General features: G+C 38.3%; 1 protein-coding gene and 1 long non-coding RNA gene across 2 annotated transcripts in view; both read right to left on the bottom strand.

The window, feature by feature from the left end:
- Nucleotides 1–6,430, bottom strand: part of LOC122222544 — a 37,372-nt gene extending 30,942 nt beyond the window's left edge. Inside the window, exon 1 of the long non-coding RNA XR_006203794.1 lies at nt 6,078–6,430. This is a non-coding gene — a long non-coding RNA (uncharacterized LOC122222544). The remainder of the gene's footprint in view (nt 1–6,077) is intronic.
- A 19,120-nt stretch (nt 6,431–25,550) lies between these two features.
- ARF6 (ADP ribosylation factor 6) lies at nt 25,551–26,938 on the bottom strand. The gene has a single exon (XM_042943113.1). It carries the CDS (start codon nt 26,570–26,572, stop codon nt 26,045–26,047), a length of 528 nt encoding a protein of 175 aa, XP_042799047.1. The 5' UTR covers nt 26,573–26,938; the 3' UTR covers nt 25,551–26,044.
- Nucleotides 26,939–27,241: the final 303 nt, after the last annotated feature.

Raw genomic sequence — 27,241 nt, 5'->3', positions numbered from 1 at the left:
CCCGCTCATACTCTGTCTCTCTCCCTCTCAAAAATAAATAAACATTGAAAGTAATTTTTTTAAGTTTATTTATTTTAAGTAATCTCTACACCCAATGTGGGGTTCAAACTAACGACCCCAAGATCAAGAGTCACATGTGCTTTTGACTGAGCCAGCCAGTCAAAGTCAACTACCCTTAATAGAAAACTCTTGGATCAAAGATGAGAATATCTAAACTATAGCAGCAATGAAGCACTACAAGCTTTTAGGGGTAAAACTAAAACAATAGTTCCAGAGAATCTCATAGCCTTAGATAATACTTATGTCCACATAAACAGGAAAGAAAAAAACTTTAAGTTCTAATAACTCAAATGGTTAGGTTTATTTATTCTTGTTTGTTTCTTTTCTAAGGAAAATAAAATAAAGCAATAAAGATAAAGGTAGAGACTAATTAATTAAAAAACAGAGAAAAACAAAAGGGCAAATAAAATCTTATCTAACAAATCAAGGAGAAAAAAAGAGAAATCCTGAATACAGATAATAAATGAAACATAAGGAAAAATAGTCAGACAGAAAAAATTAAAACATTCGTGAAAGTTGACTTTTATCAATCTTTCAAAGAAATTTGAAAAATCTTAATAATACAAATATTTATCTAAGGAAGTGTAATTTAATGAAACTTCCCCAAAAGAGACAAAATCTAAGCAGATCAACTATAGAGAAGAAACAGAAAAAGTGGTCCCATAGCTCTCCCACACCAAAAGAACATGACCCAGATGATTTCACTCGGAGACTTCAGCTAAACCAATGGCTCTCAACTTTGGCCGTACATTGCAATCACCTCAGAATCTTTGGAAACATCTAGGAGTCCAGACTGTGCCCCCAACCAATTAAACTGGCATCTCTGGGAGGTAGTAGTAGATTTTAAGCTCCCCAGGTGATTCCAATATGCAGCTGAGGTTGAGAACTACAATGTTAAATTGTTCAAGATATTTGCGATGTTATTTAAACTGTTCCTTTGCGTAGGGGAGCCTGGGTGGCTCAGTTGGTTAAGCAGCCAACTTCAGCTCAGGTCATGATCTCACAGTTTGTGGGTTCGGGCCCTGTGTAGGGCTCTGTGCTAACAGTGTGCAGAGCCTGGAGCCTGCTTTGGATGTTGTGTCTCCCTCTCTCTCTGCCCCTCCCCAACTCGTGTCTCTCTCAAAAAATAAACATTAAAAAATATATTTAAAAGATAATAAACTGCTCTTTTGTGTAGAAAATAAAGAAAATTATTAATAATCGACAAAATAAATTCTTACTTTGTAATATTATTAACGGTATTGCTTTGTATGTTAACTTATAAAATTTTTTTAATGTGTTGGGCTCTGTGCTGACAGCTCAGAGCCTGAAGCCTACCTCAGATTCTGCATCTCCATCTCTCTCTGCCCCTTCCCCACTCACACACGCTGTCTCTGTCTCTCAAAAATAAATAAATATTAAATTTTTAAAAACTTTTATTTGTTTTTAAGAAAGAGAGAGCGTGCGCTAGTGGGGAAAGGGCAGAGAGAGAGGGAGACACAGAATCCGATGCAGGCTCCAGGCTCTGAGCTGTCAGCCCAGAGCCTGACGTGAGGCTCAGACTCACAAACCTCGAGATCATAACCTGACTGGAAGTCAGATGCTTAGCCGACTGAGTCATAAGGCATATGTTAACTTATAATAGTTATAATTAAATATACTTAATAATTATAATAATGTTATTAATAGTGTTAGTTTGTAACAATATCAATGACTACAACGCTGACACCAATATGATAAAGACAGCACCAAAAAATAAAACTACAGACCAATAGCACTAATGATTATTAATGCCAAAAAGCCTATATTGACTGTCAGCAAACAGAATCCAACAGCACGTTAAAATAGGAATACACCAAGTAGGTTTCCTTCTAGGAACAGTGGTTTACTTTAATGTTGGAAAATCTATTAACGTAATTCACCATAATAGATCTAGAAAGAAAAATCATATATTTAGCCATCTCTGTAGATGCTATTAAAGGATTTGATAAAAATACAATATCACCTTTTGATTAAAAACTCTCACTAAGAGGTGCCTGGGTGCCTCAGTTGGTTAAACGTCCGACTCTTCATTTCAGGTTAGGTCATGATCTCATGGTTACATGGGATCTAGCCCCGCATCAGGCTCTGTGGGGAGCCTGCTTGAGATTCTCTCTCCCTTTCTCTCTGCCCCTCCCCTGCTCATGCTCTCTTTCTCTCTCAAAGTAAATAAATAAACATTAAAAACAAAACAAAACACCTCTCACGCCATCAATAGATGGATACTTCCTGAATATAACACAAATGATCTCTCACCCAAACCCAAAGCTGCATACTGGGGACATGCTGACTCTTCTCCCCACTCAGGATCTTTATTCTTGCCATGTTCTCATTAAACACTTTGTTCCCAGATCTTCCCGAGGCTGGTCCCTTGTCCATGTTTGGGTCTCAGTTCAAATAGTACCTCCTCTGAAAGACTCCCGTGACCATTCAGTGGAAGCATTTCACTCTTCCAAAATACCCATTTGTTCATTTCCTTATTCACCGTCTTCCTCATTAGATTATAAACTCTAGATAAGCGGGATCTGGCCTGCTTTGGCACTCAATAGAGGAGGGCAAAAGAGAGAGAGAGAGAGGGAAAAAAATTCCTTCTGGGATACTATATCCAAAGCATAGTCTACAGTGAGCAACACAAAGGCCTATTTATGAAAAATAAAATACCTGTGGTTGGTGAGTTTTTTTTTTTAATTTAAAATCAGACAATGCAATATCTGCAACTTAAAGCATTTCTTTATTGTGCATTACCTCTCCATCACTCAAGGGTGCCTTCTTTGACTAGTCCACCTAGCATATGATTTTCACCAGCTACTTTTCTTCTTCTTGGAAGTAGACATGACAGGAGTTTTAATTTGATTTAGGAAAGAGTCTGCCTTACTCATACCATTTTCATCTGGTTTCTCTTTTCCACCCTCCATAGCCTTCCAGACCCAGTCAGTGGATACCTCGACTATCCCAACTGACTGACCTTTCTCTGTTTACTGACCTTGGTGGTCAGTATGTGCCAAACTGAAACAAAACTTTGGAGGGGAAACAAACTGGAATGGTCCTGGCTTAACTTGGCCTTTTCTGGGACAAAGATGTCCACACACTGGACCTATAACTGGAAAGAGGACAGCTAGCTGATGAAATGTGTGTTGACACCAATATTATTGATGTACCAGGTCTTCTAGGAGCTGACATAACTGTAACTTTTCTCAATCTTTAAAAAAAAAAAAAATTGCTAAGGCTGATTTTGTTTCGAGATTATAAGAGATGCCAAAAATCTTGAATCCTGTGTAGTGCTTGCCTCTGGCTCCATACCCAGTACCCCTCAGCACTGGACTAGACGGCTTCTATAGCTTCCTTTGACTCCTAAGTTGTGACTCTATGAACTTTATGAATTCTTTGGTGTTGTTTTTTAGGGCTTTTGATCATCTTTAAAGAGAAAAATATGCCTATCAAATTAGCATAATAATATTCAGTACTGGAAAAAAATGCAGAGAGGTTGGCACTCCCATACTACTGAGGGGCATACATTGGTTTAATACTCTTTGAAAGCAATTTGGTATTGTCAGTGGTCTTTTTCTTTTAAGTTAATATTCTAACAGAAAATAATGACATCGTAATCTTGAAAGTGGAACATCTAGTACAATCACAAATTGCTTTGAAGAGTTTATGACATGGGGAAATACATTTTCATGCTAAGAGAAAATTGAAAGAGAATAGCCATATCTATGCTAGTAGTTGGGTCGAGGAATTACAAACTATTCTCCTCTTCCCTCCCAGTTGTGTTTGCATTTTCCAGATTTTTCATACAGAACATGGCTCACTTTCATAATTTTAAAACCTTAATGAAAGACTACAGAAGGTAAAATTCCAAGAGGAAAACTTTAAAAGAATGAAGAAAATTAAGAAAAAAAATCAAGTGGGTGACTTTGAATAAGCTAAATAAGCCAGGATCTCTTATGAGCAGGTTGAGCTTGATCAAGAGCCACTGTTGGTGATAAGATAGGCTACTGAAAGAGAAGGAGTTTGATGAGGCTATGACTTGGATTAAGAAATAATCAAACAGGGGAGCCTGGCTCAACTGGTTAGGAATCCAACTCTTGGTTTCAGCTCGGATCATGATCATGGTTTGTGAGTTCAAGCCCCACATCGGGCTCTGCACTGCTTGGCATTCTTTCTCCACGCCCCCCCCCCCCCCGGCTGTGTGCACGCTCTCTCTCTTTCAAACTAAATAAATAAATAAACTTTGGGGGAAAAAAAAAAGAAAGAATCAAACATAATATGGCACAAACCCAAGAAGAATAGTTTAGAGAGTCCTAGGAGTCAAGGCCAATAGGAAGTAAAAAACGAAGCATTGAACAGAATATATGAACATAGTGATCCCCTAAATAACAAGTGGAATGGGAAGACTAATGTAAAAACTCTGTGTAGGCAATAGTATGTATATTTGGGACAATCAATAGACCACAAAATATATACAGTGGAGTTTAAGCACTAGGTTATAAACAATTGGAAATTAATATTTAGAGCATAATTGTTGTTAGTTTTGCCTCTAATTAGATTTTATATGATAATATCACTTCTGTGGTTGGTGAGCCTGAGAAGGGATTGAACATCATGTTTCGTACTCACTTTCACTCTGTGGGAGCTGAGTATAGTCAGGAGACCAATAGTGAGCGCAAGCAATAACATTCCTAGAAAGTATAATTTCCAAATGTGACAAAGGAACATTGTCAACTTGGTAAGTGTCTAGGAAGGAACTTACCTCTGGGATTTTAGATTCAGACATTTTCCCTCTGTACTTCTCCTCACCAATTTAAAATCTGTATTTCAGTTACAAAAACCTACAAATTGAGTACCTTTACGAAAATATGACAGTACTTGTAAGAGCTGTTTAGAAACTACAAATCAAAGTAACAGAGAAAGGTCTGGCTTTAGACGACTGGATGTTACCGGAGACAAAGCTAAACCAAAATAAATATCTCATTAGCTTAACACACCAGCATATTTCCTTATAGTCAGTACAGTGTCCTACAACATGCTAAGTGAATGATTCTTGCCTAATCTCACTGATTGATCCATCGGGTTTTTTTCTCCATCCTCTAATTACGAGCATCCCTTTGGATCAGCTTTGTTCCCCTGACCTAGTCTTTCTCCTGGGGACAACTTATCCACGTTCTGTCAGTGCACTGAACCAATATGGACGGAGCACCAACGATGAGCCAGGAACTGTACAAGATACCAGGACACTCCAAGACCACATTTTCCATGAGCCAGAGGAAAACACTTGAGCAAGAATTATATAATATGATGAGCAGCTAGTGCAAATTACAATGGGAGAAAAAAGAAGGGTGTGACTGATATCTATGAAGTCTCAAAGGAGGAGATATTAGTAAAAGATGGCCAAAATGTTCAAAGATGGACATGACGATTTCAGCCTAAGGGAATAATAAGCGGAAAGGCATGGAATTACGACACAGCCCAGCACTTACGGAAAAGGACAAAAAGTCTGGTATGGAGGAACTTAGAGGGGCTTGGGTGGGTGTAAGGAAGTGAAGTTGGAGATAAAGTGAGCATTGTGGAGGATTCTTCTAGGCCCTGGTAATAAATTCAGACCTTATTCATTGTGTATTGAAAGCCATTAAAAGGGGTTAAGCAAGAAAGAGACAAGGTGGTATTTGTATATTAAACGATCCCTTGGGTAGCAGTTTGGACGATCCCCTAAGAGAAGACCTAAGCAAGTAAAAGGCGTTTTCATAATCCAGAAGAGAAGTCTTGGGAGCCTGAACTAAGAGAATGGCAGTGGGAGATGGAAAGTAAGAATGGATTCAAGAAGCAGAAATGATCAGGTCTATGGGCAAAGGGATGGAGGGAGTAAAAAGAAGGAACAATCTAAGACAAGTTCAAAGTTTTTAGCATAGTCAGCAAGTCGGATGTTGATATCATTAAATGAGACAAAAAATAAGAGCCGTATATGAAAGAGATGGAACAAAGGGAAGGAAGACAAATGATACCTATTTTGACATGATGAGTTGGAAGGGTCCATTGGAATATCTGAAGGCAGATGTCCTGTGAGCAGTTGAATATAAGAGTGTGGAGCTTAGAAATAAATATGGGGGTTAAAGCCGTTAGCAAGTGACAGCTTCAGCGTTGAAAGGAAATGAAATCACCCAGGAACTATAGAATGGAAAGTACCTACTTTTATCTAGATACTCACATTTTCTCCAATACTTTAGTCTCAGAAAGTCTGTGTCCTCTGTCTTCATTTACTTACCAGACTTCTCCATATGGACATCCTACCATCCCCTCCAACATGAAATGAATCTAATGATGTTGTAGGTCAAAATTAGTTGAATATTAGAATCACATGTGATTCAGTCTTAATAGTTGGCATTTCACAACTGCGTTATTATAGCACTGTCTTAGCTTCCTCACCTTCCAGTTCACCTTCTTATAATTCATCTTAGCAAATATTTCTCACCCCCTTCTTCACACATTATTCCCCTGCTCAAAACCATTCAGGGATGTCCTATTAACTATTACAGCCAATCTCAGCCTCATACCCAATTCTATCACTTCTCAACATTATTCTCCACCTAATAGGGCTGGGCTCCTCCGTGTCCTGTGAACTAACCCACAGTGTTCAATCAATTCTTGGTTCTTATTGTACCCCTAATTTTTAATTTCCCCCTGTAAACTTATCCAATTCCTGTTGAGCATTTAAAGCAGTATTTGTCAACTTTTTTACCATGATTCCCTTTATTAAAGCTAACTCAAAACCCATTCTCAACCCTTTTCATCCTTGTCCTCTTCCACTTGAGAGGCTGGAGAGAGTCAGTGCCTTTTTTCTGAGCATCCTTTCAAACCAGGAGAGGCCATGTGACCCAATTCTGGACAATTGTGCTGCTCTCTTTTTCTTCCTGCCTTAAAAATGGGCACAGATATCTTGAGCTGCAGTAGCCATTGTGGTATCATCAATCAACACGTCGGCACACTAAGGATTACAAGTGGTGAAACACAGATTCCTGGGTCCTCGATTATTTCTCTGGGCTCTGCCAGGCCAGGACTGCCTACTGCTGGACTTAAACTGTGTGAGAAAATAAGCCCCTCCTTGTTTAGGCTACCGTTGCCTGTCTTGTTTGTTTTTTATTTGTTGTTGCAGAAGATATTACAAATTGATAAACACGGCCTGCTCACATTATGTATTTTTCACACAGTAACATACTCTAGTAGCCAATAAATGTATGCGAGTCTTCTATGCACAAAAATTAGCCTTCGCTTGATAGTTCAAACATATATCTAACAAAAATCCAGCTAAGATACGTAGACACACATATATTCCGCCCATTATGGGTTTTTTTGCAGCAGCTACTCTCTCTGAAGGTCACAGAATCTAGGAGAGCCAACTACTAAACCCTTAATTTGTGTTAAAGAGAGAGTTTCAGTTCTTTAACTGCAATATGTTTAAATTATTCTATAAGCATTTAGTTCTCCTAAGGGACTGAAAAGGGACTTCTAAATTCTCGTATTTTTATATTTTAACCTTTTGCTTTCCCTCTAAAAAGAAAGATCGGCAACCCCTCAGAGTAGGGTTCTGAAGTATCTTCTGTCCTGATTTGGTAGACATCCATTCCATGCCATGATAGACATCCTTAAAGATGGCCCCCAGTGTTCCCCACCTCTCGATATTAACAGTGTTTAATCTGATCCCAGAGCATGGGCTGGATTAGTTGCCAGGTCACTGGGTAGCTCTATGTTTACCATTTTTAGGAACTGTTAAACTAGTTTTCTAAAGTGGCCGCAGAGAATTAGAATCCAAGTAAACTATTTTGACTTATGGAAAAAATGAAAATTATTTAACCTGAGTTTTCCATCATTTGTAGGATGGGATGATTCCAAAAATAAAGACTAACATTTATTGAGCACTTACATGCACCAGCACTGTTCTAGATAATGTCTAAGATTTCACTAATGTAATCCCCTGTGATAAGGTTGTCAGATAAAATAAAGGACACTCAGTTAAATTTAAATTTCAGATAAAAAAAGAATAATTATGTCCTATGCAATCTTTGCCCAAGGTCTCATAGTAGTATATGCTATTATGTATCTGAATGGGGAACTAGGCCATCTGACTTTGGAACAACTGCTCTTAATTTCAAGTAATGTCAAGCAGTTCTTATAAGATAAATAACGTACTAAAAGGATTTTCTACCCACAGTAGTAAATTTTCAATAAATGTTAGTTCCCTTCCAGGTCTCTTCCTTCCCTCTCTTCCTTCTTCCCTTACTACTTCTCAACCCTATTAAAAATTAAATCAACCTCTTGGGTGCCTACAGGCACTTTGGGTGCCCATACCTCTTTCATAGTAATACTCTGCAGGTGAGTGTCATTGTTGAATGATTACAATTTCTGAATTGAGACTTTAATGAAAAGTTATATAAATATTAATTTACTACACCGGGTTATGGTATGGATACCAACACCCTTGGGGAAAGCTTTAAGAAATAAACAATTAGTCTTGGGGTGCCTGGGTGGCTCAGTCAGTTGAGCAGCTGACTTCAGCTCAGGTCATGATCTCATGGTCTGTGGGTTCGAGCCCCGCATTGGGCTCTGTGCTGACAGCTCAGAACCTGGAGCCTGCTTCAGATTCTGTGTCTCCCTCTCTCTCTGCCCCTCCCCCACTTGTACTCTGTCTCTCAAAAATGAATAAACGTTAAAAAAATTTTTTTTTAAAGAAACGATTACTCTATAAATGGAGGTCAGGAAAGTGAAAGTTCCTGTTCTCTCTAAATTGACACTTCTAATTTTCTTCTTTAAAAATAAGTAATTAATGATCAAGAACATCAAGTCTGATTGAAATATTAAGTTCATTAATTATATACTATATTATGAATCCAATTGTTTAGATATGTCAATGGCAATTCTATTTTCCAGAAATGGTTATCAAATACATTGGTCTCTAGAATTCTTCCAACAAGATTTGCAGGCATTTTTAAAAAAGTAGACCTTTAGATTTCTGCAGTAAGCAATGTGCCTTTAATCAATCATTAAACACAAGAAAGCCTTTTGTTCCTTCTATATTTCAATGCTGTATAGAACAGTCATATCCCTATGAGTAAGTAGTCCACATTTGTTTGCTCTCTGGAATTTATTCGAATGTTTGTAACTCAGTATACAGTCATTCTTAGAAAATTAATATGGTTCAGAAGAAGAAACGCCAGTAGCTCTTCATTATTATCCTAAGATAACAAAGAAAATGTCAGTACATAAAGCTGGTTCCCGTATCATAGTAGTCATTTTGGTTACTGTGTTTCTTGGCCTAACTGCTCTCTTTTTTCAGCTGAAAATTATGTTGGCTGTGAGCCATGCCACAGCACCTCCACCCTGAGGAGTGACTCAGATAATTAGACAAAAGCATTTAAACTGACTTCTTCAGGATTTTTTTCAGGCTTCCCACTTGACATTTTTTCTTCTTAGTCAAAGAACTATTCATTTTGTGTAGTTGAGGGGGAAAAACTACCACCATTCATAAATCAATAATGCCTGTTCTCAATCATCATCTTTAAAAAGGCGCAATTAGGGGCGCCTGGGTGACTCAGTCCGTTAAGTGTACAACTCTTGAGGCTTTCAGGTCATGATCTCAAGGTTCATGAGATCAAGCCCAGCGTCAGGCTCTGCACTGACATTGTGGAGCCTGCTTGGGATACTTTCTCTCCCTCTCTCTCTGCACCTTTCTCTCTCCCTCTTTCTCAAAAAAATAAACATTTTTGTAAAAGATACAACCAACAAATAGATCGTTCCTCATCACCTTGAGAAAGTCTTTGTTCACTAAATATTTTTTTACATACAGTATAAGTTTTAAAACTTTTTATTATGGGGACTCCTGAGTGGCTCAGTCGGTTAAGCATCTGACTTCGGCTCAGGGCATGATCTCACGGTTCATGAGTTCAAGGCCTGCGTGAGGCTTTGCTGAGAGCTCAGAGTCTGGAGCCTGCTCTGGATTCTGCCTCCTGCTCTCTCTGCCCCTCCCCTGCTTGCACTCTCTCTCTCAAAATAAACATTAAAAAAAACCTTTTTATTATGGATACTTTCAAACATACAATGAATGCCCATGTACATATTCACTCAACTCAAACAATTGTATAGATTTTCATGTGTAATCCTACTCCCGGATTAATTGAATGCAAATCCAAGTCATATAATTTCATCTTTAAATATTTCAATGATACTAGCATAAATTTTGGATTTTACTTCCACTTTAAATTTTTTAAATTATTAAACTAGAGCAGGAAAAGGAGACTAGAACTAACTTCTATTGAGTGCTTACCATGCCAGGTATTATGCTAGAGACTTTCTCCTAAGTTACAACTTTTAGTGATAAAACCCTACAGGGTGAACATTACCATTCCCATTTTTAGAAAAGATAGATGAAGAGATAAACTTTCCAATGTCACTTAGCTATTGAGTAGCAGGGCTAGGATGCAAACCTAAGTCTATCTTACTCAAAGCCCTGTGCTCTTTCCCCAAATCAACACTGTCAGGCAGGGAACTAAAATACCTGTGAAAAGATAGAAAATGTCTTATATGACACTTTGAGGAAAGAGGGATCTCCTCTACCGTCAGTCTTCCCTCCGTGCTATGAATGGCATTCACAACATCATACACAGGATGTTTCCAGATCCTAAGTCCTCTAGTGTTACTAATATTGTAATTCAGAATCCAAAAGTCACACAGTTTCCTAACTCACTGATTTGAGGCTCAGCAAGGCAAAAATTATTAGGCGTACCAGTAGGCAACAGATTTAGGTTTTATCAGGATGGGATATGCAGAAAGAAAAAGTAAAGAAAAGAAAAGTCTAGATATCACCAAAGTTATGAATGGAGAAAAATGAACATGTCTAAGTATACAGAAAAAATAGCCCTGCCAACCTTACTAATTAGGAAGATTAGGCCCAGGATGTAATTTAGTTTTGTCATGCTAGTCTAAAATCTCCATTCAATGACATATCCAACAAATAATAAAAGAAGAGTACCTATTAACATTTATTTAAATATTTTCTCCAAGACTCCTCTAGCATATTATTACATTAATTGCGGGAAAAAAGGAATAAAAATTTAATGTTTTGTTCTATATTTCACGTTTATGTAGATGACAAAAATAGGACTTAAGATTCCTCAAGTAGGGTGCCTGGGTGGCTCAGTTGGTTAAGCATCCTACTTCCACTCGGGTCACCGTTCATTTAGTTTGACCCCTGCATCGGGTGGGTTCGAGCCCTGCTTCTGGCTCCACAATGACAGCGTGGAGCCTGTATGGTATTCTCTCTCTCTCCCTCTCTCTCTCTGCCCCTCGCTCACTTGTACCTCCCTCTCTCAAAAGTTAATTAACTGATTGATTGATTAAAATAAAATATTAAAAGAAGTTTCCTCAAGTAGTTTTCTAAATACTAGATTCTTATGTGAAATGCATTCACTATCTTAAGTATTAGTCATGAATTGAAAAGAATAAGAAATGCAATCCAATCATATAAAAAGTTTAACTCATAAAGATAAGCAACCACAAAAAGCTGAAACTTTTCATTTAATAGCACTAGTGTTCACTCTGAGATACCTACCTGTCTTTACTCTCAAACCTGATGATTACAGCTCAGATCTTTAAAGCTTAAAAAAATAAGCCATAATGCAATGTGTTCATTTCAGTTACGGGCTCAAGGTTTCTACGGGCTCAAGGTTCCCACGGGCTCAGTGTTCCAAAGAAACAGTTCATGGCTTAGGAAAAAACTCAAGTGTATTGAATAGAAATATGATTGTCAATAGCTACCAGCACCCCAGGTTTTTCCTCTTAAATCCATAAATGAGTTACCAGTTATTAACCTCAAAAATCTTGTTTTAAAAGCTGATTGTAATCACTACTGGGGGACAGCCGGGTGGTTCAGTCAGTTAAGCAACTGGCTCTGGTTTCAGCTCAGGTCATAATCTCACAGTTTGTTTGAGCCCCATGTCGGACTCTGTGCTGACAGTGTGGAGCCTGCTTGGGATTCTCTCTCTCTCCCTCTTTCTCTACCCACAACTTGCGCTGTCTCTGTCTCTCTCAAAATAAATAAATAACCCTTAAAAAAAAAAAAAAAAAAGAATCACTATTGGTTACCTAGAGCCAAATATATATACAAAGATACTGACATAATCCCTTATTACCAAATCACTACATATTTACTTAGTCTGAAGTATGTAACTACTGCTTTTTAAAACATAACTACTGGTTTTAATATCCCTGTGTTTCTGCTAAATATTTGTTGAAAGAAAAACATGAATCCCAAATACTAATTATCTTTAAATTCCTAAAAAAAAAAAAAAAAATTGTTTTCAATTTACTGATAGCAAGCAAGGAGATTTTTTAAAATAATTCAACGTTAAGCCCTCAAAGTCAAAGCCTCAGAAAAAGGAAAGTTATGGTTCATAGCCACTGACTCATTTCCTTAGATGATTCAACCTCCTGGCTTTAACACAGCCTTGCCTTCCTCTCCCCCTTCAAATTTTAATTCTGTACGAGGGCGGGGTGGGGGGGATAAACCGCTGATACTATAAAGCTAGCTTTCCTGTACTACCACATCATAATCTTTTAAACAAACTGTCTTTCTATAAGCTTTTATACACTTTTGATGTTGCAGTCCTATCATATAATCCAATTAACAGTGGATCAAACTTACACATGCTACATGGATTTTCTGAAAGTTACTGAAAACATCCAGGGGTTTTTCTTCCACCTCTTAAAAATGAACAGTTAACTTGTCACTGCTACAAAGATGATTTCATTAAAATGTGTATTTCCCTGCTACCCGACACAAACCTTTGAAAGTAAGTCTGTGCTTCACCTTGTTTTTCCGTGTATTCTTTAAATATTTATATACCTCAAATGTTGAGTTCTTTGCGAATAAATTCATGAATTTACCTAATACAAAGTCCAGATTGACAGAGACAAATTAAAATAATTAAACACAAATACATCAAAGGCATGTCTGTACAAGCCCGTAATTCCTGGCCAAATGCACAACAGAAACAGAATACATTTGGCTCCTCCTCCCCAAGTAAAAGCAAGATCCAGGCAACTATAAGGGGTTCAGAAGTCACGTGTCCTGATGCTGCTGTTGAAAAAAAGTAACTTGAAAACCATCCCCTAGTTAAGGACATAGAGAGATACAGTTCAAAGTAACCTGATGTCATCTCTTCTAACATAGGATAGGAGAGAGGAAGGCCTCTTCCTCCTCACCATCTGTGCCCCACCCCATTCCCAATGCCTTTCTTATCAGCCATGCCCTCAGGTTCTAGCATCTAGTAAGGAAGAATGTTTAGGAGTTATTTAAAATTGCCAATTCTCAGGGTGCCTGGGTGGTGCAGTCGGTTGGGCGTCCCTTCGGCTCAGGTCATGATCTCGCAGTCTGTGAGTTCAAGCTCCACATCAGGCTCTGTGCTGACAGCTCGGAGCCTGCTTCAGATTCTGTCTCCCTCTCTCTCTACCCCTCCCCCACTCACACGCTGTCTCTCTCTCTCTCTCAAAAATAAAATAAAAACATTAAAAAAAATTTTTTTTAATTGTCAACTCTCTCACTCATTGGACAGAAGCACCTTCTTCATACATTCAAATAAGCCTCGGTCCCTCCAAAATATTGCTTTGTCTCCAGGATCAGACACAAGTATTCCTGATAAACTGGACTGATGACAGATTATTGGATCACAGCCACCATGACTTACTGAATTCAGTGTTAAAAAATTATAATTTATTACAGTTTGTTAGAATCCTCCTTTCCTAAAGGCTATTGCTTTGGATTCAACAAGACTTGGGTTTGAATACAGGCTCTCCCATGGAATGGCTGTGGTATCATAAAGAAATTACTGGGGTGCCTGGGTGACCCGGTTAAGCGTCCAACTTTGGCTCAGGTCATGATCTCACGATTCATGGGTTGGAGCCCTGCATCAGGCTCTGTGGTGACAGCTCAGACCCTGGAACCTGCTTCAGCTTCTGTGTCTCCCTCTCTCTCTGCCCCTCCCCCGCTCATGGTCTGTCTCTCTCAAAAATAAATAAACAAAAAAAGAAGAAAGAAAAAAAATTACTTACATTTGTGCTTTAAGTTTCCTATCTGTAAAATAGAAGAGAATACCACCTATTTTGCTAGTCTGTTGTGAATATTACATTTAAAGCCAGTCGCACACTGGCAGGCACACATAAATTATTTAATAATGTGTACCATTATTTAATTCTATACTCCATTTTGTCATCCTATAGATTTTTTCCCTCTAACCCTAAATCATGGAAGAAAATATCCTAAAATTCAAAACTGATGGTGACAGTATTAAACTTCGGTTTGCAAATCTTAAGAGAAGTTTCATAGTAAATTGGAAACTCTATATTTTACCTAAATAGGGGTTAAGTTAATCAGCATGATGCTTACATATTAGAAATTCTTGGAGCGCCTAGGTGGCTCCATCGGCTGAGCATCCAACCTCGGCTCAGGTCATGATCTTGCAGTTCATGGGTTCAAACCCCGCATCAGGCTCTCTGCTGTCAGCACAGAGCCCACTTCAGATCCTCTGTCCCCCTCTCTCTGCCCCACCCCAGTTCATGCTCTTTCAAAAATAAATATACATTTTAAAAAAAAGAAAATCTTTTAAATTTCGCTCCATGACTATATGAGTAATAATACAAAGGAATTTTGAGTTTCAGTTATATCACTAACTTCTATGAGTTCTTGGACAGGCCATGGCCACCATGGCTTACTTTCTACATTTGAGAGACAGGGATGGCACCATCTACAACCGTAGTTGCCGTGGGACTAGAATTACTTGGGCATGTTCGTTGTGGGCATTTTCAGGAGGAGAACCCTACCTATGGAAAAAGAGCAGCTTAAAGGAATTGAGATTAACATTTTTCAAATGGCTTCTTTTTCCAATTTTTCCTTACCTCTAGGAAACTGGTGATAGGGAGCACATATTCCTCATTTCGTATTCCACCCTCCACAATCAATACGTACAACGCTTACCTGAAATAATGTCTTGAAAATTAAATGACCCTTCTATATTTAAGTGTATACTAAAGTGTATATTAACGTGTAAAACATTTAATTATTTATTAATTTATTTATTTATATAAACTTTTGCACCTATCTCCCGCTGACTATCACATCCTTAACATCTATTATCAACCCTTAATCCCCAGCTTTTTTGGAACCCTTCTGTTAGCAGCTTCTCTACTGCCTCCTGTCTCTTTCATTGCAAACTAGTTTCTGGCCACTTCATTCAAATATCCCTAAGGAAGGTCCTGATGGCTTTCTAATGTCAGTTCTAAAGAATTCATTTTGAACTTCAACCTTCTTGATCTCCCTGTAGGATATGAAGTCATTGATATTCTCTCCCATTTCTTCTGGGTCTTCTTTGTTAATACCCTCTTCTTCCACCCACCCCTTAAACATCAGCGTTCCTCCAGGAAGTCTTCCATATCCTCTGCTCTTCATTCTTCTCCCAGGAAATCTCACTACCATCTGTGGTTTCAAGAACCCATTTACAAGCTACCACGTAAACCTCTATCTGTAGACTAGATGTCTCCTGACCTCTCTACTGCATATCTCCATGTAGATGTCCATGCCATAGGCACCCAAAACTTGCTGACAAAACTGGGCCTCCTGCTTTTAAACTTGCTCTTTTCCCTCTAATTTTTGTCTTTATAAATGTTAATTTTCATTAACAGTCACTCATGTAGACTTTTTTCCCTTGTTCCCTTTCATTCAATTGGCCAAAACTTGGTGATTCTGCCTAAAATAGGGTTTCCTAAACTATAGTTCTTGGAATGAATCTTTGTTCCACAGCATAGTTTTTTAAAAAAATTATTAGGGTTCTGTGATCAAATGAGCTTGGGAAATGCTGGGTTAAAGCAAGACTTCTAAGACCCTTCAATATACTGCTAACGTGACTTGTGACTCTCAAATGCAGATATAATATGAAGCATTTCCCAAAGAGTTTGGAAGCCTTTTTCCAAAGGATTATCTTTGGTGATCAGTGTTCTACAGAATATACTTTGCAAAATGTAATTCAAATATTTCTCAGATATGTTCTCTCCTCTTCACCCCTATACCCATTGCTTCAACTAGGGAAATCTCTCTCAACTAGTCGACAATAGGTTTCCTGCCTAGGACCTTTATTCATCCTTTACAGTAGTTGGTAAGCACCTTAAAATGTAAGTCTCATGCGATTTTGTGCTTAAAAATCCCGCAAGGTTTTCTAAGGACCCAAATTATAAAATCCAAAATTCCTATAAAAAATGAAGGCACTTCATAATCCAGCCCCTGACCATTTTTCCATCTTCATCTAATACAAGTCCATCCTATGCTCCAGGCATAAGAAGCTGTCAATTCGTGATGGTGCTATGCTAACACCTGACTTTTGCATATAACTGTTCTGCTGACTAAAATGTCATCACCTCCTCTCTGAATAATTCTTATTCATCCTTTAAAATTCACCTCAGACAGACCTCTTCTGCAGCTTTCCATTCCTCTACCTCCCATTCCCTAGCCAGAGAAAGGTGTCTCACTGGTGTACACTCAATGCACCATGTGTTATAGGACATCTTTGTAATTATCTATGGATGCATCCCTATTTTCAACGAAACTATGACCTTCTTAAAGATTAATGACATTTATTTATTCCTGTTTATTGGGCCTACTGCAGTGCCTAGAACATAGTAAATACATTCTTGGTGAATAAATGGATAAATATATATATACATTACCTTTTAACTATTTCAATACTATTTCTGAAAACTCATTTAAATGTTATAGTATGTGTTTTATCCCTGAAACTTTAGTTTGGGATCTAGAAAGGTATTGGCAAATTTCTATAAAGGGCCAGAGAGTAAATGTTTTGTGCTTTGTGGGCCGTATGGTCTTGTGTTGTGTGAAAGAGCAGACTTGGACAATACACAAATAAATGACCATGGTTATGTTCCAATAAAACTTTATTTACAAAAACAGGCAGTGGGCCAGATTTGGCTCATAGACCATATTTTGGGAATCCCTGGCCTAGAAGGTTCATCATATTGCAGTGATCTTAACTGGTACTCTCTAGTACAGTTTCTGAAACTGTAGGCATGGTATTAGAAATAACCACCCTCTAAGAATGAACTGTTCAATATGATGGCCACCTGCCATATATAACTATTGAGCTCTGGAATGCGGCTAGTCTGAAATTAGATGTGCTTCGAGTATAAAATATACACTTACATCTTGAAGATTTTGCATGAAATAAGGAATGTATCTTATTATTTTATACTAGTGACATTGAAATAATATATTTGATATGTTGGGTTAAATAAAACATTATTTTTTTTAATGTTTATTTATTTTTGAGAGAGACAGAGACAGAACACGAGTGGGTTAGGGGCAGAGAGAGAGGGAGACAGAGACTCTGAAGCAGGCTCCAGGCTCCGAGCTGTCAGCACAGAGCCCGACGCGAGGCTCCAAGTCACAAGCTGGGAGATCATGACCTGTGCCCAAGTCTGACACTCAACTGACTGAGCCACCCAGGTGCCCCTAAATAAAACATTAAAAAATATATTACCTGTTTATATTTACCTTTTTAAATTTTATTAAATGTTTATTTATTTATCTTGAGAAAGAGAGTGAGCATGAGCTGGAGGGGCAGAAAGGGAGAGAGAATCCCAAGCAGGGTCCATGTTTTCAGCACAGAGCCCGATGTAGGGCTAGATCCCATGAATTGTGAGATCATGACTTGCACCAAACTCAAGAGACAGACATTTAACCGACTGAGCCAAACAGGCGTCCCTCTTTTTACTTTTTAGAGTGTGATGCTAAAGCATTTTAAATTACATTGGCAGCTTGCATTATATTTATATTGTACAAAAATGCTCTAAGACAGAATAATTACAAAACAGAGTATGCCTAACAGACTTAATATCAAGATTGCAAATGAAGCATTTTACCCAATTATTAAAGTGTCTCTGTTCAAAGGTGCTCTATATCTTGGTTTCTTTCTATCAATAACATTTTATGTCATCATTATCTTTTGCATAGAAATTAAGGATCAAAATCATTAATTATTTCTCCCTCCACAAGTAATGTATGTCTACCATTTTATTTCATCTCACTTGTTTCTCATCTTCTGTATCCTATACTTTGTCTGCATTTTCTCTTGAATTAAGTCTCTTGAAAGGATTTGTTTCTTCCAGTTTCTATTCATGACCCTGATTGAGGATTCTACACAAAGCTACTAGATTTAATAGTCCTAAACATTGTGAGTCTCTCCTACTATGGGAATATTTTAAAACTTTAGTGGCTCACATCACACACACAAAAATGTCCAAACTACTTGCTCTAGCTCTTGAGGCCTTCTAAAAACCGCGTTTTCAACTTCTATTTTGAACCATATCTCCTCCTCTACCACTCAAGTCAAACAAAGGATTGCAGATAACATATAGGCCACCCAGTGAAATTTCAATTTCAGATAAACAATAATATTTTATATATAATTTTAGGATATTGCATGGAATATACTTGTACTAAAGATCGTGAAATTGAACTTTCACTGGGCACCTTTTACTTTTTTTATTGGAGTTGAACACAATGTTCTATTAGTTTCAGGTGTACAACATAGTGATTTTACTACTCTATATGCTATGTTATGCTCACCACAACCGTAGCTACCATCTGTCACCATGCAGTGCTATTATAATACCACTGACTGTGTTCCCTATATTGCACCTTTTATCCCCATGACCTAGTCACTCCAAAACTGGAAGCCTGTGCCTCCCACTCTCCTTCACCCAAGGCACTCTGTATTTTTAATTGCTAAATCTGGCAACCCTAGCCAGACAAGTCTCTTCTCCATCTCCTAAATACTATATGATATACCACCAATGCACTTTTACTTACACATTTTAAGTGAGATAGTGCAAATAATGCCCTTTGAACAGTGCCTAGCACACGGTGAGCATACAATCAATAATGCTATAATTCCCCTTTTGGGTCCAACTCAGTTCCCACTGGCCTTCCCTAGCCCATTCCAGCCCACAATATAATACTTCTTTGCACTGTCTAGTATTTGATAGAGCACTTGATAACTGACTGAACATTTCGAGCGTATGTCTTCCCTAGCCTTAAATTTCTACCTCAAATAGAAATTACTGACAAAACAGGATTTTTCGGTATGGCATCTTGCATTTTAGCAAAATTATCAGATTTTACTCTTAAGTCCTGGCTTAAACACCAAAGTACATTATTAAAGCACTCTAGGTAACCTTAGGCTCCAGGTTCTTGCTGATAGGAGGATATAATGTTCTTTAAGTAAATCTCACATACAAAAAGTGAGCTACAATAGGATCTAAAAAGCAAGAAATTCACTTATTAAACAACACCTAAATGTCTGTAGTCGTGAATTTATTAGGTAGAAACACAATGTAAATCGTACACTCCAAATTTTCTAAAACCTTTTTCTCAAATCAAAAGGAGGCTCTGTATAAACAAGCATGCAAATAATCAACTCGGCGAAAACTAACTTCTATTTTTTCATGATGATCTGTAAAATTTGCAATCTACCAAGTAGTCACATGTGATTTTTACAGAAAAAAATAATTCTCAGAGTCCAATACTACATTCTCCATTACACAGAAGGCTCAAATTATATAGGGACTCAAAACTGGGTGATGGACAAACATGAAATTATATTACACAAAGTAACCTTTTCATAAGCAATACACACACACAAAATATTAAGCACATCGTTAACCACTGGTTCACCTCAGCCATACTCATAGTATAGCACAGACTGCTGGAGTCCAAAGTCTGGCTCTGCCACTTATTAACATATACCTTCCTAAGCCTCAGTTTTCTCAACTATAAAATGGGAGCCTTTTCTCCCAAGTTTTGGTGAGGATGAATAGAATATGCATGAAATGCTTAGAACAATGTCTGGCACGTGGCAAACATTCAAAAGATGCTAACTCTTAATATTTTTAGAATGTTTCCCAATTTGGTATCTTTAGGCCTAGCTCCAACCTAGGACTTATTTACAAAACTGACTTAGAAATAAAGATATAGAGAAAAAGCACTTTAGTTTGCCAAATTAGAACAAACATCAAAGATCTAAATCCCTGCTTCTATAACTCCTTTAATGGTTTTCCCCCCTCTCATAATGCTATGACCTTCTCAGGACAGTCTATTTAGTTATAATGGGAAAGAGTTTTTATGGTCATGAATATCCAGCTTCACATAGATCTTTCTATGAACTACAAGTGCTTTTATTTTTTAAAGCCCATTTGTAAATGTCCTCCATAAAATTTACTCCCATAACTCCTGTTAAATTATTGTTTAGTTTCTCTTTTAAGACAGTTACAGATTCTTACATTCTACCACGTAAGCAGTATAGAACAACTCTCTAGGCAAGAAATAATTCATGTGTGAATTTCCTACTTTATATCACTTGGAGGAATTAACACCAGAAGAAACCAAATATCCTGTGACATGTTAGTCTCCAAGTCAACAAAACACTTCCTCTTACAAAGTTTCATAATATAAAATACTGGACTCAGGACTTGATTACAGTAATACCAACTGAATAAAAGTCCGTTCTATGATGTTATCTGAACCTATTCCAAACTAATCTAGGTTATCTGGAGGAAAGGGCCCTTCAACAGGGAAACACATTTAACTTATACCCAAAAACCAGCACAACTACCATAAAAATAAGGGAAACAATTTTAATGAAATGATTCACAAGATCTTAAAGAATGTTAAAATTGAACTTGAAAAACTACTGATTCCACACATTTAAATTTCAGAGAAAAAAACCTCCAGGTTAGACTACTCAATCACAAGTCTCAAGGATCACTAAATGTTCAAGTGTGGTAAATTGTGTGTGCTGTTCCTTAAAGTTTTGATAAGACTCATTCATTCATTAACCATGGTCTTTTACTTTGGATTGCTGGATTTCCTATATATTTTGGTAATATTTTAAAAACTGGGGTTTAGACTTGGGGTCAACCAACTTTTTTAATAAGGGCCAGATAGTAAATATTTCAGGCTTTTCAGGCTAACTACTGTCACCTAGTCACCCTTGTTTTTTCAGTCTTTAAAAATCCTTTAAAAATGTAAAAACAATTCCTTTACTCCCTATAAAACAGGTCACAGCCACATTTGCCCTAGGCTCAGTTCCCCACCCCTGCTCTATACCATACAGTATTATCTTCCTGTTACTATGTCAATTCCACTGATATTTTTCAAGTATTTGCTCAAATGTCACTTTCTCAATAAGGCCTCTGAAGACATTCCTACCTGTCCTCCTATATATATATATAACATACTATGTAATACATAGTACATCACCTTACATAGCTTAAGTCATTATTTGATCTTTGTCATTTCCCCCCACCCCACCCCACCCCCACCAGCATAAATTACATGAAAGCAGATATTGTATTTTTTTCACTGATGGATCTCCTGTACCTAGACCAGTAGCAGGTATATCAGTAGGCTCTCAATAAATAAATCTACTCTTGCAACTATAAAACAAATACTACGGAGGAGATATATATCCAAATGAAATAATTTAACTAGTAGAAAAGTTTTCAAGGACAAGATTGACAAATACTTTGCTTTTAAAATTGTTTCAAGTAGTCATAAAACATTTTAGAGGAAAAAAAATATTCAAAATTAAAGCATTTTCTTACTGTCCCACAAAATGGTTTTTCTTACAGACTAATTCCCAGGAAAGTTACCATTACTTTAGCTTACTTATAACATATTTCAGTTGTCATTCCTAAACCTCTCTACAGACTTGTTCTGCCTCTTTGATCTCACTTGTATGTATTCCTTGCCCACTGAACTCACTAATCTAGTTTGGCAAGTTTAAAGTTTAGCAAATCAGGGAAAAGTTACTTTACCTCTTCTACAGTTCTATGTCCCACCATTCTCTTTTTTTCATAAACTTCCTAATATTGCAATCTTTCCTACTTTGTCTTCAGCATTCAATATAAACAAAAAATTCTATTGAAGGTTATACTCCAAATGCATTATGCTCAGTGACTAGGCAGACTTAAAAGTTTCTAATTGTTGTATGTGGTTTTACAATTTTTCCCTACAAGCAACAAGATTTGTCTTACCATACCCTGACAGATACTTGGCAAGATACTGAGGGTTAACTGGGAATTTAGTAAGCTCCACCACCATTCAGATTATGGCTACTATGTTTCTTTTTTTTTAACATTTATTTTTTGAGAGAGAGTGAGCAGGGAAGGGGCAGAGAGAGAGGAGTCACAGAACCTAAAACAGGCTCCAGGCTCTGACCTGTCAGCACAGAGGCCGACACAGGGCTTGAACTCACAAACTGCAAGATCACGACCTGAGCCAAAGTCAGATGCTTAACCGACTGAGCCACCCAGGTGGCCCATGGCTATTATATTTCTAAACATATGAAAAACATAAAAACCCACTAAAGAGAAAAATATTTTCTACTTCTAGCACTGATAAATTGATACTTGGCAGCCATTAGTAAATCACAGTACTAAATATATTAATATTAATGTGGGGAGTAAATCACACCAGAGAATACACTAAGACATTCTAAAATCAAGCTATAAAAATTGCTGATATAAGAGGGAATGCTTACGGAAAAGGAAATGTGTTTTAAAAAAAATCCTTTTATCCAACAAGTTATTCTTCATCTACTCCTACTTTCTAAATGGCTACAATTCAGGCATTCTTAGGAGACAAGCAACTTTGGGTTTAGAAGACAAACTTTAAAATCTAAAAGTCATTTGTCAAGGGTTAGGACAACTCTGTAGGCCAATTCTTTAGAGATACAATTCTCTACTCCTAAAAACACTAAGGTTGTGATTTGGGAAAAATGGTAGAATAGAAACTGCTTAGAAGCTTAATTTTTCAAAATTATTTTCAAGTGCTTTTGTGTCCTAAATTATCATAAAATCAGAGTAAGTTTGGTGGAATTAAATCAGTACAAAACTTTTTTATACACTCAGCATTGTAAAAACCAAACTGAATCTTTTTTGTTCTTATAAAAGCTAGGTGACTCCCAAATTGAGTCATTTATACCATATTTCCCTGGAGAATAACATGGCCCAACACACCACATGTCCCACTTAATCTAGTCCAAACGAGTAACATAACGTGAGAAACTGCACTGTGTAATTCCTTTATTTTCTGCATATTAGTGCTTTACCAACACTACAACCATAAAGAACACAATTCCAAGTACTGTACTTTTTAGTTTGGGGAGATCACAGTCTACAGACTCATTTACTTATATTAGACAAGATTAACCTCATTCAAAAACTTACTGCAGTTTATAAATTCACATAAATACAGAAATTGATGCAATTAAACAAAAACTTCAGGATCTTTTTTAAATTCTAGATTGTAACTTTTTTCTGCAGGCTACAATTACCTGCCCCGTGATTACCAATAGTTATGGTTCAATTTAACTACATCAATTATCCACCTTTTATATCCTTCAAGAAAATGTAAATGAAAATTACAAGTTCTTACCAAAAAGTTTAGGGTTTTCCAAATTTCAAATATTTGCTTCCCCCCTCCCCCCTTCAGTTAGACAGTTCAAATAAACTAAAAGTAACCACCACATCTCACCTGCAACATTCAATAGCAATCACTTGATGTATAAAATTTTAACTATGCTCCCAGGTATTTTAAAACACAAAAAAAATGGCTGCCTATCAATCTGTCTGTCACAAGTTAGAAATACTACATTTAAGAATTAAGATGAGGGTTTCAAGTTTCCTCCAGTTTAGGCATTTATACCTTTGTGCTTGTCTTGTCTAAGGATGTTACTATAGCATTGATATTTGTATAACCCATGTTTATATACCTTTAAAATGCAATCACTTAAAACACTAAGAATTAAATTTATGGTGGAGCTTTGGGAATTTTAAAAGCAACTAAAATGTTCTCGGATGTGTCTGTCAGCTTGATTTCTAGAGATCTTTCTAAAGCAAAACTGAGAACTCTGTACCTTAGTTGCATTTTGAATTCAAAAATCCCTCTGCACCATCAGGAGCCTACAACATAGCACCTTTTCTCATCTGCTTTAAGTAAAATGTTTGTCAAGAGTTTTACTTTGAATAGTTAACTTTTTATAGCCTTATGCTTCTCATACATCTTTGGTAAAAGCTCCGTTATACAATATGGCCAAAGCACGAAGGACCAATACTGTCCAACTATGTACCATGATATCCCGCTCCATTTTAGTTTTCAGACACCCTCATGAACAAAACCCACTCTACCTTCTCCTGTATACTGCCTTTGCAGTCTACATTTCTTAAATTCCCTATGTTTAATTCCTTGAGGATCTCTAAAATTAATCCTTAAGGCTATATGAGAACCAGATGCTGCTCACAATTCTGTATCAAGCATTAACATTTGGTTCCAAGTATCAATCATAGTGGTCTCAATAACCTAGTTACCGGTCCTAACAAGCTAAGCAAGTAATCTTGCTAGGACCTGGATATCACCAGTGAGCACAATGCTTACCCTTGAAGAAAAATAAGTTTACATTCATTGTCATCTGTAGGTTCGTTTTCTTCATCCTACTTCCCCTTTGTCATTCCTCAAGTCTACACATAATTCATTCATCACATTTCCTTCCTTAAAGGAGATAGTGTATTAATGAACCAACAGGATATCTGACTTACTCTTTGTATGAGTTAATCCTACAAACAGAATTAAATACTTTTTTCATAAAACATCTTTTCCAGTGTTCTAATTAATGGAGATGTGGATCACTCATCTATAAAAAAAGACTTGTATCTTCAGCTTAATCACTTGCTCTAACGTGAAAACAGGAACGTGTTTTTCCAACTAGGTAGAAGGTGTATTTAATTTGAATTGTTAGATGCTTTATTAATGGACAAAATAAACATTCTAATAATTTTTTTAACTATTGGTCTTAGATATTCGAAACGTGGTAAAATATATATTCCAGTTTTGCCCCAAAGTCACGTAAGATATCTACAGAGATCTCATCTGTGTGTGGCATACACCATTATTGCTCCACTTTCTGGGAAAAGTCTACTTTTAAAGTTAAAAAAGAGGGAAAACCGCAAAGTTGCTAACTTTGCAGTGAAAAAAAAACCTGTGTTCTTGACGGGTTACACTTTCGTATCTTTATGCAGTGTAAGTTGGCTATGTAATAAGGAACTTGAGCTTTATCCCTACTCATGCATGATGTATGTTTCAGAACTTAATAGCTGACATTTCAAAAAACTTCTTACATTACCTGTTTAACATACTGATGTGCAACTGGAACATATTACAATGATATTACTCATGATTTGCCACTGTAGGCTAAGTTTACTACACTGGTCTTAGATATAAAAGGTCACATTTGAAATTACTAAGTTAAAGGTAAAACTCAGAAGGGAGGGGTAAAGGCCTTAAATATAAAAGACAAACGGCAGTTTGATTAAGCAATAATTTTCAGTTTACTAGATGAAACAGACTTGCAACATAGTCTGCATGAATGCAAAATAAGCCATCTACAGCAAGTGATAAGGAAACTGGGCAAAAAGGAAAAAAGCATACATTGCAAAAAAGATTCTCTCGAAATAAAAAATCAAACCATTATTATAAAGGACTTTACCAAAAACTGCTATATTTCCCCCATCCCATTTGCTGGAAGTCATTAAGAGCATCTAGCACTTTGTGTTCATGGCAAATGTCAGATCAGAGCTTCCTAACGCAAAGCAAAAAAAAAAAAAAAAAAAAAAAAAAGAACGGAAAAAAAAAGAAACAAAAAAAGGAAACCCCTAACCCCCCCCCCCCCAACCGTAGAACAGTAACTCCAGAGTTCAAATTCAAAAGAAGAGAAAGTGGCAATTGAAAGAGGTGATGGTGGCGATAATCCTATGAATGGGTTTTTGATTTCTCTCCTTCCGGGGGATAGGTGGAGAATGCTCATTAGGATTTGTAGTTAGAGGTTAACCATGTGAGCCCCTCATAGAGTCCATCCCCTGAGGTGGCACAGGAGGGCTGCACATACCAGTTCCTGTCCCGAATCCGGGTCAGGCCCAGTTTCTCCTGGATCTCGTGGGGTTTCATGGCATCAGGCAGGTCCTGTTTGTTGGCGAAGATGAGGATTATGGCGTCCCTCATCTCCCGGTCATTGATAATGCGGTGCAGCTCCTGGCGGGCCTCGTCGATGCGGTCGCGGTCGGCGCAGTCCACTACGAAGATCAGACCCTGGGTCCCGGTGTAGTAATGCCGCCAGAGCGGCCGGATCTTGTCCTGGCCGCCCACATCCCATACGTTGAACTTGACGTTTTTGTAAGTCACCGTCTCCACGTTGAAACCCACTGTGGGGATGGTGGTCACCGACTGGCCCAGCTTCAACTTGTACAGGATTGTTGTCTTGCCGGCCGCGTCCAGGCCCAACATGAGGATCCGCATTTCCTTGTTCCCGAAGATCTTGGATAGCACCTTCCCCATCGCGTCGGAGGAGCCGGGGCCGGGGGCATTCAGGTGTCCCGGGTCCCCTCAGCCAACAACGCCGCAGCCGCCGCGAAACCGAAACGAAGCCTCCCGGCCGCGAGGGCGCCCGTGCGGCCTGCGTGGGAGTCGCCTCCTCCTCGGGGCAGAGGCCCGGGCTCGCGACTCACTCGGGCATCACCGACCGCACAACTTGATTCCTCCAGACGCCGCTGCCGCCGGGGCCCTGAGTCTGCGCCGGGAGAGCCGCCGCCCTGCTGAGGCGCGGCCCGGCCCGGAACTGCCCTTCCCCCCGCGAGCGCCGCGCGAGCGCCGCCGCGGTTCCCGCTCCTCCGCCTTCTCCTCACTCCGCCGCGGGAGACCGAGGCCCTCCGGCCCGCCCGCCGGTCCACCAGCACCGGGCTCACCGACCCAGGCCACCCGAGAGTCAGCGCGGCTCCGGCGCCTCGTCAGGTCATTGATCCTCGCGGGAACTTGGTGCGCCGCCTGCAGAGACACAGAGAGGAAGAAGGGAGTTACTGGCGGAGCACCAGAGGGGAGCGGAGGCCGAGGTGGCCCGCTTTCCCAGCTCAGTCCAGGAGGTTACCTCCAGCCGCCGCCCTGAGCGCGGGCTCCCTCTGGCCTCCACCTCCTCCTCCTCCCAGCTCTGCCGCTGCCGCCGCCGCCGCC

This window comes from Panthera leo, chromosome B3, assembly GCF_018350215.1.
Source record: "Panthera leo isolate Ple1 chromosome B3, P.leo_Ple1_pat1.1, whole genome shotgun sequence".
In the NCBI taxonomy this organism is placed as follows: Eukaryota; Metazoa; Chordata; class Mammalia; order Carnivora; family Felidae; genus Panthera; species Panthera leo.
The sequence above is the reverse complement of the archived record's forward strand: the minus strand, read 5'-3'. Positions and strand labels throughout refer to the sequence as shown.